The 12479-nt window shown below is 35.6% G+C and overlaps 2 protein-coding genes across 2 annotated transcripts in view; both read left to right on the top strand.

Annotated features, from left to right (window-relative positions):
• The window catches only part of LOC127858367 (probable methyltransferase-like protein 24), a 264328-nt gene extending 253819 nt beyond the window's left edge, over positions 1-10509 (top strand). Inside the window, exon 7 of the transcript XR_008038864.1 lies at positions 9582-10509. The gene's annotated coding sequence lies outside the window, so the exon portion shown is untranslated. The remainder of the gene's footprint in view (positions 1-9581) is intronic.
• Positions 2879-9574, top strand: LOC127858368 (probable methyltransferase-like protein 24). Its single transcript, XM_052395438.1, has 6 exons — positions 2879-3068; positions 4605-4750; positions 7279-7407; positions 7654-7728; positions 8209-8347; positions 8990-9574. Exons 1-6 carry the CDS (start codon positions 2916-2918, stop codon positions 9299-9301), a joined length of 954 nt encoding a protein of 317 aa, XP_052251398.1. The 5' UTR covers positions 2879-2915; the 3' UTR covers positions 9302-9574.
• Positions 10510-12479: the final 1970 nt, after the last annotated feature.

The following is a 12479-nucleotide window of genomic DNA, read 5'->3' as shown; positions in this document are numbered from 1 at the left end:
TGTCGTTATGTTTGAACATAAGACATTCTTCTGACGTTGATATGAACTCTTTGTAAAAATATAAGCACAACTTTGGCATGTTAAACGTTTTTTTGAAAATAAGTTAATAGATGCACAGCTTTTAACATGTTTTTTCAAACTTTCAATGTGTAATGAACTGCTTGAATGCTATAACCATAAAAGTATACATCTGCAATAAAGCCTGTCTATAATGAACATATCAAATGGCACTGAAGTCAGAGAGACATATTTTTTATATCTGTAATACAAGTATAAAATTAATTACTGCAAAATCTAAAAAAGATAAGCATTAATTTCTTCCTGCCTTTCAAATTTGAAACATTTTAGTATTTTAATTATTATAGACAGCTTTTTACACACAAATATAATACATAAAAATCTTACCTTTTACTATAAAAGTAGTTTTCTTTGAAAACATCTTCTTTCTAATAGAAAGAACTTTCAATGAGAAAGGTGTTGAAACAATTATATTATTTTACCATCATAGTGGGAGAACAGTGTCTTTTATCAACATAAACACCGATAAAGTCATATTCCTCCCTATCTAATTACCCATTAGCACAATAAATTGTGTTTCCTGTTGATATAAACCAGATACAGTAATTCCTTTACAAGGTAAGGGCATCATATTTTATTTTTTACCTTGAATAAAGGGCACAACTGGCTTATTTTAAAATGATTTAAGCGCACTTAAATCCTTTTGGCACATGTATTACCTCTCAATATGTATGGAAACATATTGTGCCAAAAAGAATTAAGTGCTATTAAAGCTTTCTTGCAGTCATGAAAAGGATATAAAGCATTCTGGCATACAAGGGATTTGTCGATTAGCACTTAGTGCACCTTGGTTCTGTCGGATATACTTTGTTGTATACAAGATATGACTCCAGGGAATAGTGCAAATTGAAGAGTATTGGAATAGCTTTCTAAACGTGCAAAAAAGTGATTTTTGATAAAAAGTGCACTTACCACGTTCTGGTTCTAACCCCTCGATTTGCCACCGTGCAATGGTCTATTAGGATAACAAATATTTCGTTGGCGAATACCCAGGAAGCCGATGTAAATTTGCTCAGCCACATCACAGTCATGTGTGCTGACAAAGATGCGTCACGAGTAATTCGCAAATTACTTTCAAGTTGCCATACTGTATTTTGCACCGTCCAATCGGTTCCGATAATGCTTATGAGGACGGTTTTAACTGGCGGCTATTCTTTTTTTTTATTGACGTCGGTCAATGAAGTAAGCTTTCACCGCCTATTGTTGAACACATCATTACAGTTTTACCATGGCGGGCATCATCCTTACACCTTTTAACCCATTAAAGACAATGACGGGCATCATCCTCACACCTTTTAACTATAAACAATAGTTACTTATGAAAAGCTAAAAGCAAATTATGAGTAATCGAATCCTTATGGCGAGTTGTTAAATCGACAACCTTTAAAGAATCTACGCGGTAGCAATTAATTTCAGTACATGTATATTTCATTTTGTAAAGCCATTTGTTAATATTTGCTGATTAAAATTCCTTCGTTCGCATCTAAAAAACGTGTATTTTTTGAATTCGAAATTGTTGCTGTCGGCTGTCAAGTTCCATGCATGAAAAGCGTACGTGTTGCACCAGACCTGTTGCTGTAACTAATACAGACGTGCAATTCAGTACATTAAGTATTTTAGGATTACAAATTCAAATCGGAATAAATACACACGACGAGAAAGAATTGACCTTAGTCTTATAAAATACGTTCAATAACGAACAAATTTAGTGCCATCAGCGCTTTGATTATAATTGGATTCGTTAGGCAGCGGGAGCTGGAATTCGACTGTAAAACATTAAACGAGGAGATTAACTCTTTCAGTGCTGGAACCGAATTTTGAAGACCTTTGCAAACAGTTTTGATTCAGATGAGACGCCATAGAACGTGGCGTCTCATCAGGATCCAAACTATTTGCAATTATGATAGTATTCTTGGAAAACAATCGAAGAAAATACTCATTTTAGAAATTCAGCAGACGACAATTTAGCAGACGACAAATTTCCCAGCATGCAAAGGGTTAACAACAGCTCATTGAGTCTTGTTATCCATCGTTAATGTGTGACATGTGTAATGGGTTTCTTACCAAACGATCGAATGTGCAACGAGAGGCAAAGGTGGGTGTCCGTATGTCAGTATTCTGTTTTACTTATATTAACACACAAATAAAGTTTAACGTTCAAAACACAGGTGGTTAGCGTGTGGCTATGATATTAAATAGTGAAAACATCATTTTCAATGATAAATAATCAAATTATGACTAAAAATATACTTTTCTTTGAGAAAAAAATCACTATCAAAATATATATAAATGTTTGATAGTGCAAAATTTATTTTTCAGAAACGTTGCTTTTTCGTTATAATTGGATTATGTATCATTCAAAATGATGTTTTCACTTATTAAAAGCATAGTCACACGCTAACCACATGTGGTTCAAAAGCGTAGAGAACAAATAAGGTATGATATTAATAACGATGTCTTCCAGCTTGAAGTAATGCAATTAATAAACGAAAACAGCTTCATATTGATTATCTGTTAAACTTACCTGCTTTTTTAAGTGGTTTCTGCAGTGATATTTCAACAACAACGCATCATGAACGCGCATCTTTCAGAGCATTCTCCAATGAAATGTACCAACATGTTGTAGTCAAACAGGATACAGGAAATATCAACAACAGACAAAGATGCAAATGCTAAATGGCTTTTAAACCGTACAAGAAAAGTAACTCTTTATTAATACGCACTTCTTTTAAATTGACGTGTAATGTAGCCTTCGATCAATATTAAGGTAAACCGGCTACCGCAGAACGCATATCGAGAAGAATTCGGCGACCATTACTGCTAAACATAGGCTCACAATGCGCACGTTTAAACATTTGACAAATGCTTCTATTACTCGCATCAGGAAAATGAACTTAACAAGAAAGCACAAGATCATCTGTGCTACAATATTATTCGGATTAATAATGTGCATACTGGTTACAATTTATAAGGAAAAAAGGAGCTATCAGGTAAGATCTACAATTTGCTTTTGTGTATATACCGTGTGATAACAACTGATTTCACGTATTCAAAAGAACGGCTGGTCACAACAGGTTATACAAAAACACATCACACTGTTTAAGATTTATGAATCATGCATTGATAAATTGCTACTGAGGACAATGCGGAATTTTAAACATTGCGTCAAAAATGAATTTCTTAGGGAATACCTTTTCAAAAAGATCTAGCTGTAGATTATTCGAATTAACTCTATTTTAATGATTTGTATTTACAACACTCTTATATGGAAAGTCCAATCAAATGTTGCATTTCATTTAACAAAATCTACCACCATATCGTACACATTAATGTGTATGATTTGAAAGCTGAATTCAAATTGCCGTATGCATTAATTTTACGCATGATCTGTGATTACTAACAGTCGATTTGTGTTTCACATTTGAATCTCAGTCATTTCAACGTATAGAACATGAATTCATCGGACACAGTGTTATAAAGCGACTTCAAAAGCGTGCACCATTGTCGTACAGCTACTATCAAATAGCAATCTATGTCTTCAAACATTACGTTTATTGTAGTGAGTCGGTTCAGTGTATCGCTATTCATTTACCCTGGCCTTTTGTGCGCGGTGGTATTCATTTACCCTGGCCTTTTGTGCGCGGTGGTATTCATTTACGCTGGCCTTTTGTGCGCGGTGGTATGTAGAAGCGTCGTATTCTTCTTTAAAAATAGTCTGAATATAGCTCCGACTGAGCTTGATTAACTGCAAAGGTGTACACGGCTTATGTTTATTTTAATCGCATATGTTTAAGCCATGATATTGCTCGATCTGTAGACGTGTTTCCCCTATGTCGTTTAATTTTTCTCAAAGTAAAACTTGCAATTGAAAAGACTTACAATGCCGAATTATGGTAAACGATCTAATATATTATTAAATCAAAGGCGGTTACCACAATAAGATTCTTCACCCAGACAATACACACACACTTAGCGCTATTACTCCAGAACTTGGAGGGAAAACGCAAATCGTTTTAAGTGTTCACTTTTTGAACACCAAAACGACTGCTTCGTGGCCGCTTTACACAGATGTACAATGTACGTAATATATGTATTTATACAACAAACGCTATAAATTGCCTTTCTAGAAAACTGTCGTAAATCGGGTAAAACATGGACACTCGGGCATACAAAAAACCGTATGAAATATCGATCATCGAGCTGGAAGTCAAGTTTAAACCGTGTGGATTCTGATATAATATCTATGGACATTATATCAGAGTTATATTTGTCAAAGTGATGATTGTTTTTGTTTAACGACATACTGATAGTGTTTAAGTGACTTTGCCACGCGCAAAACACCTGTCTAGGCTAATTGTTCGTCTCTTTAGGATTACATTTTCTAATACAATACACGTATTATGTTTCCTAATTCTCCGTGTTATTTACAAGATTGTAACTGTAAGGCATGTATATAGATACATGTACACAGCAGTTGTTACATTAAGAAGTATGAACGTAGGTTTTGGACTTGATTTATCCTTCAGGTTCCCGAAATGTCAGCGGAAGAAAGCGAGAATGTAAATGTCTTCGAAGACGACGTTGTCACCTATGAGGCTGGGGATTACGTTTTACCGGACGATGCTACGCTTAAGCAAATGACGCGAGTGCAATTGCTCGGCGTCTTTTGGAAGTTAGTTTAAACGTAAAAAGCCTCGCTTCGGGAAAACGGGGCCTTATGCACGTGCGTTAAGTGTCTCATCAGATTAGTTCGTTCAGAACGCCCAGGCGTATCCAGGTCGACACTTTCTGCTTTTAAGGAAGGAATTTTAAGATCGTCTCTTATCAACAAAAATCCAGTCGAATCGGAAAGTGTCGATCCTTAATAACCAGCGCGGACTGCACAGGCATAACTTGGACGACATTTTACGCACATAGATTGAACCCTGTTTTCCCAGATCGAGCATCATATTTCAACACACACGATAGTATTTCATCTTAATATGTACTTCAATTATGTACTTAATATTATGACCGTTTTTTATATTAGAAGTTCGTCAAGCTCAGACGTTCGACCTGCATGGTATTATACATTGGACTTTTTGCGAGTGACTGACTTAAATTTATGCTTGATGAAAAGAACTGTTGATATCAATTGTCGGCGGGAAGTCGTATGTAACAACATGACCAATGCACACGAATGAGCGGACCTTTTAAGAATTAATTGAGAAATGCGTATATGTTTGTTTGGATATTGCGATTATCTTTTATCAGTGTAAAGGCCTAGATTAAGCGAGTTTGTTTCGTCTATAATTTACCTATTGCTTCACTCACCTAGTCAAGTGACCTTCATAGTATAAAACTCCGACAATTGTAAGCAGACAATGCACACATTTCAATAATAAACTCGGTTGATTTTGGTTTATTATTTTCTTCCATGTAGCTACATGTAAACAATGTGTTTACCGTACTGCAAATAATCAGTAATTATTAAGTATCGACATTAATAAATAGTTTGAATGTTTTTTTTTATATTTTAAATCCCGCTATTTACATACCTGAAATGATTGTGAACTGATGTCAAACTTGGAACAATTTAATTTTACAGGACAATTGATAATTTATTATCAGTGCATGTCGAAGATGTGTACCATGTGTTACAAATCTAAATGATACAGCCACTATGAGAACCGAAAAAATCTGAATAATATTTGTTTCTAATGATTACATTGTAAAGGGATTTGGCCATATATATGTATGGTATAATTAAATTTAAAATAAACGCATTAGTTGTATATAAAGGGCACCAAGTTTACGTTATTGCGCAACAACATACACCATAATTACTTAGATACAAATTAAACAGACATACACTCTCGACCAAATGTCCACACTGGGTTGAGTATATTATCTAACACGTACACTATTGCGCATTTTGCTCGCCTGAACACGAAATGCCCAAAGTATAATCAGTCGCCGTCCGTCGTCCGTCGTCCATCATTATGCGTCGAGCGCTTTCCGCAAAGCTTTAAGTCGCTGACACTATAAACGGCACAGTTGTTGCATAATGTTTCATAAAACATGACCTGAATATTTATCTTGTTCATCTACGTTATATTTGAAGCTGGGTCCATTGGTGTGCACCACCGACGTTTTTTTAAAACCCATTTATGCTTTGTGGACTCTCCCATCCTTCTTAATTGGATCAATTATTTCCAAAATTAGGGATGTCTGTTATATTTATTTGTATATTTAGAATATTTCTTACAGAATTTTTTTCAAGCAAACAGCGCAGACCCAGATCAAACGCCGCATCATGCGGCGTCTCATCTGGATCTACGCTGTTTGCCAAGGCCTTTTTTCAAGACGCTGTGCATAAATGGGTTAAAATGTACACTCATGCCAAGTGTAAACAAAATCTTCCCAAGGAGTTCCAAGTGGCTCCCGACATAAACGTGTGCCTATTTTCAAGTCAAAAAGGGTAATGACTCCGTTAATGCAAGTGGACTGCAACGGCATTTGACAAGCATCACCCACTGTGCATACATACACTCATTCCAAGTTTCAATGAAATCAAGCCAAGATGTTCTATGCATGTGTTCCGGACGGACGGAAAGACTGAAGGATGGACGGAATGAAAGAAGGGCGGATGGACGTACGGACAACACAAAAAGTATCCTTCCGCTTAACAAAATCTTCCCAAGCAGTTCCAAGTGGCTCCAGACATAAAGGTGTGCCTATTTTCAAGTCAAAAAGGGCAACGACTCCGTTATTCCAAATGGATTGCAACGGAATTTGACGAGCATCACCCACTGTGCATACATACACTCATACCAAGTTTCAATCAAATCGGGCCAAGATGTTATAAGACATGCATATGTTCTGAACGGACGGATAGACTGAAGCATGGACGGAAGGAAAGAAAGGCGTATTGACGGACGGACAACGCAAAAAGTGTCCTTCCGTTTAAGGACGGCGATAACACTATTACTGTTGTCAAACTGAGCTTGAAGTTTGAAATATATTAGACATACTCTTGGGTTAGAAATGCTATCACTTATTTGAAATATATAAATATCTAATATTACTATTGTTCACGTTTAACCTTTTACTACAGGTACATGTAAACAGGACCGATACCACGTTGTTAAAATATATTTATTGAAAGTTGAAAATAAACATATTGTACATCTACGCTTCTACTGTCCGATTCATTTCTAGATACATCAACCGTATCCAGACGTTGTGCAGGAATGTATATCGTGTTGGTACTGTGAAGGACGGGGGAAAGGAAATCTGCACTGATAAGCCCTATCGACCATCTCCACCGTGTATTGTATATTCCTTTGGGTGCGTACATGCAAAATGTGATTCCTAAATATTCATCCAATTTTGTACGAGTATATATTGAACATGATTGTATTATTATTGTTCATGAAAAAAATTATCTACATCAGTGGTTAGTAATTCAACACAAACAGCGCATACTCATTTCATAATCGAAGAAGACGAAGCAATAATATGTACATTTGTTCAATAAAAGGATTACTTTTATTTTTATGGTTGAGCATACATTTGCCATTATTTGTGTTTCAGGATAGACTATAGATTAGAGTTCGATTTGGCAGTGGTGAAGCTATTTGGATGCCAGGTGTACGCGTTTGATCCTAGGTACACACTCACATTGATCTCAAACATCAGAGCTCATTACCAAGCCGACTTAAACATAAATTAAAATAAGAGTCATAACCAAAATAGGCTCCAAACGATTCCCGCTTGTTTTATTTGACTATTTATCCTTATCCCTTACGTTTCCACTTTGCTAATACGATATTGATTGTCTTTACACGTTTCGATATCACAATATAACTATAAAATGCATTCCCGCAGCCGTTTAATTGATATCTTTAAGTTGACGCCTTTGTTTATAAAAGCAACGAACAAGATAGAGACAATTAACGTTGACAAACTGGTCTGATGCCCGCCAAATGGCTCGCCGGAAATTGGGTTAGGTAACACAAACAATGGCGGCGTTCCGTGGATATACGAACGAAATGGCGTTGACGCATGTATGCGGTCATAATTATATATTGTTTAAACCAATTCAGATGTTTTTATCGAAACTTATCAAGGTTTATGTATTTTCTGCAGCATGAAAATGGAATCCAAGCGAGTATCTGAACACATCTGGTTCTACAACTGGGGCCTTGGTGGCGAGGATACGGTAACCAACAATGGCTGGGTCATCAAAACGCTTGCAACCATTAGGAAAGAACTTGGGCATTCCAATGTAAGCGCATTAGTGATAATTTACTCTGCTAGCACATATAGCTTAAGGACCTAGTTGTTCTTTTTACAATTGCAACCATAAGGAGATAACTTGGTCATTCAAATGTATGTGTCTTTGGTGGTTGTTTACTATGCTTACATGCAAATTTGGTTGACCTTAAACGTATGTTTCGCAACTGTTTGTATGCAATATATTACGCGCAAATTAGAATGGGCCACGAACTGATTTTTTAACTGTTTGATATGTTTTTTACATGTACGGGGTATGTCAAATGATTATTTCTTTGTAACGTTTATTTAAGATGCAAGTGTTTCAAAACAGTTATTGTTGCACAGGTAAAAATGGTTTTTCGGTCGGAGGAATTAGCGAATCAAGATTAAATTATAAAAAGTCGTCTACAGTCTTTTGTCATCATTAAACACAGTTTGAGTTAATTTTGCCTTACTTATAATGGGAATTTCAGAATTGCAATTATTTATATAAAAATGCCATCAATATTAAAATGTGCTTTCAAAAAAACATTATTCATGCTGGCAGAGTGGCTTTTTATTTCCCCAACAGTGTCCAACATTTAGTTTTCCCACAAAAAGAATAGCATGTTAATAAAAAACGATTATGCGTGTATCTAATTAATCTATTTAGAAAACAATCGACGTGCTGAAAGTGGACGTTGAAGGAGATGAATGGCATGCTTTACTACAAATGCTGAAAACTGGAGCACTGAAAGACGTGAAACAAATTGCCATGGAAACGCATTTTCTGGACAAGGGCAATTTTCCAGAAGAGGGCAATGCACAATTGTCTGCCCTTAGGGACTTATATAACGCTGGATTTAGAATATTTATGAGGGATAGGAATATTGTTGGCAGTAAGAACCTGAAAGGTGACTGGTCAATGACAGACCTTAACGAAATTTCTCTAATTAATACGCGGATTGTAAAGACAAAGCAATGAAGTACATTTTATTTCACTTCCAAACAAATTATACTGAATTTCAACTCACAGTGTCAAGTGCACAGACTGTTGTTGAAAGAGGACTTTGCGATGCGGTGACTTATGTTTTCAGAATCACATATACATGTTTTCATGGTAGTCTATTCTGGCCAAATGCATTTTTTGAAGCCGTGAACGTTCTAAAACAAACAACAACAAACAAATAGGTTTCTAATTTTCAAAGTTCTTAAACGGAACAAAATGTTTAATGCTACATGCTCCACTGGTTAACTTAAAAAAGTCAAGCTTACGTTTACTTGCAAAATGAAATTCAGTTTCAGGTTCAGGCAAACCATGTACATTTCGGTAATTGCTGGACAAGACGTTAATTGAAACATAACACGTGTCTTTCTGATGTGCCTTTCAATTTAGTTGAAATATGCCCTATCGAATAATAACAAAATCAGACAAAGTTTTTTGTAAGTAAATGTAATTGTTACTTCAACGTCACATACATATTACTACTTAATTTTGCCGAACGCATACAGGTATTTTTAATGGGTGTCATTCCGATAAGCTGCCAGAATTTGCTTCAACATGTGTGTTTGGATGGTTTTTCATAATATAAAATAAGTGTTTTACAAAGAACAATAGCGTTAATTTTTGTGAAGTGTAATGCATCTTGCATTAATTCTCCCCCTTTCGTTGCTTGCGGTTCTTATTAGTATTCATACAATAGAATTAATGATTTCGTCTCTCGTTTTTTTATTTACTTGTTTCTTACTTACTGTTATAGTTATTCGTGTATGTGTGTCTTTTTTCTTTGTATAAACATATATGTATTTTCTTGTTTCATGGTATATTCACACTAAACAGTTTTAAAGCTTACCTGGTCAGTGGTTAAATGTTTTCCTCTGTTTCGCTTTCGATTAAGCTGATATAAGTTGTGGAAAAATTACATTGGCTGACCTTCTTTTCTGTATTTAATTACATTTATCTTGGTTGATACATACACATGACAAGAAAGGAAATGTTTGTACCATTATACGACGCAATCATATCATGTTTCGGTCATGTAGTGAGGCAGTCGCGTTTTGCTTTGTGTTTTTCATAGAGGCGTCAGTGTGCATAATTTTTTCTTGTTTTTTTGTGTTGCCTTTTTGGTTTCTGCTATTTCTTGCAAAATATGAATTGTCAAATAAAAGAAACAAACGTTTGCTTAACAATTAGTTTTCTTGGGTTTCACTTTGCCCATACACATATACATTGCTCTCAGACTATTTCATACATATACAATGCCTAGTTCTTTTAGTCTGGGGTCTTTTAACATCGCTGGGGACTTAGTTTGCAAGGCACGTGGGAACATCTTTGCAGACATGATCCAGGCTATCTATCTTAAAGTTGTATTTATTGAATAAATGAACTGAAAACCGTTAACACCGCGTATAATTGCCGACTTTTCGGCGCTCTGAAATATGCGTTTAAACTCAATATCATTTAAAATGACTCGCAAATTTGCATTCAATTTCAATTGAATTGGATTTTGTCCGAAGCTTAAGAAATGATATGTCTTGCATTGGTCGGTGAATTTTAATGCCTCGATGCCGTTTTAATACTGTATTATCGCTTACTATATTATTACCTAATTGATGTATACTTAAGTAATAATAACATTTCAGGTTCGGAAAAACCTCAAACAATAAGCAGTTTCTTTATAAAATGCCTTTAAATGCAATTTATTAAAAAAATCAGTTTTTTGGGCTAGGCTATCCATAATTATGTAGTGTAAATACATGTTTACCAGTATTTTACTAAGCCATATTTAATACTTTACATATTTCGTTTATAAAGATATATCTCATTCAAGCAATTATTCGTTCTTAATGTGTAATTCTAAGTAATTAAAACTTCCTACGTATGGAGAAACTTAAAAATATAAAAAGGACCCTATTTGTTTACATTGCCCATAACTCGAATACTTAGAAAAACACAACAAAAATGCTAAAGTTCAGTTAGGCTGCAGATTGAACCATTCTTGCGAAAACAATATAGTCCGCTTAGAAGCGGATAATAAAAGCACTACTGCTCGGTCAAACAGTGGCAGCCGTGTTTTTTGATCTCACGGCTGCCTTTAATCAACTTTGGAATGTTCATGCTATTCAGCTTCTTTATGAATTAAGAATATAGGGAACCATACTTAAATGGCTAGCAGCGTTCTTCAAAACTGGCTTAATTAAGGTGAGACTAAACGGTTTCCCCAACGTTTTTTTTCTTCTGTATCCGATAATATTGTCAAGAAACCTCATGGGCATATGTTCAGCCAGCATCAGGGCAACAATATACAACGGTAGCATCGAGTACCACTCTGCACTTGACTAACTACTAAACACACTGCAGGTTACCCAAATGAAATCACTAATACATATTACCGGAACACGACAAAACATAGGCGACATACCAGTTTATATAGAATGTGGAATGCTCGAACTTCGTCAACAAAGAGAAATTAACCAATGGAAATACCGACTACGAACGGCCTCTTTTAAAAGCAATCACCCAATTAATGAGAGTGTAACGTTAGCTCAGGCTTACTTTAAAAGAAAACATGGAAAGCGATTCGGACTACCATATGCACAGAAAGTATTCGAGCTAGGCAGTTACTATAATACTCTTTATATTAAAACACAATCACCCACTTACTTGAGCCCAAGCACACTCTCCAGACCTGACATCGACTTGCAACTTACACCACTGGTTAAAATATCCGACAACGACAAAGAAAGCGGCTCCTCGATAGCCCAAACTCACATAACAAATAACTATTCCAAGTACATCCAAATATATACCGACGGAAGCAAAAATGACGAGCAACAAGAAGCCGGCGCCGCATATGTAACGCAAGATAACCTACACAGTCAACGAGATGCTTTGTCGATCTATGTCGAATTTGCCTCTTTAATGTCGGTGAATGTTTATTGATGAAAGCGTAGTGCAATCACCGAATGTTTCTAAGGCAGCCTAGTAAAACTACTTTAAATCATGATTTAAGGGACCCCTTGTTCTAAATGCTTCAACTGTGTTTTTGTCTGGCTTTATTCAAGTGCCTCTAAATTACAGTACGTTCGTAGACGATTCATACTGTGTGTGATATATGTCGGATTTTCGTGAGGAAAATCATATCATTGAAAATACCATTAAT

Source organism: Dreissena polymorpha, chromosome 14 (assembly GCF_020536995.1).
Source record: "Dreissena polymorpha isolate Duluth1 chromosome 14, UMN_Dpol_1.0, whole genome shotgun sequence".
Lineage (NCBI taxonomy): Eukaryota > Metazoa > Mollusca > Bivalvia > Myida > Dreissenidae > Dreissena > Dreissena polymorpha.
Note: the sequence above shows the minus strand (reverse complement) of the source record. Positions and strands in the feature narration are given on the sequence as shown.

Bases quoted from the DNA above. Each gene is read 5' to 3' on its own strand.
- LOC127858368 (XM_052395438.1), top strand. From the start codon at position 2,916: ATGCGCACGTTTAAACATTTGACAAATGCTTCTATTACTCGCATCAGG. The intron at 7,408-7,653 runs GTGCGTACATGC...TTTGTGTTTCAG, and splicing joins TGTATTGTATATTCCTTTGG to GATAGACTATAGATTAGAGT. The intron at 8,348-8,989 runs GTAAGCGCATTA...TAATCTATTTAG, and splicing joins AAGAACTTGGGCATTCCAAT to AAAACAATCGACGTGCTGAA.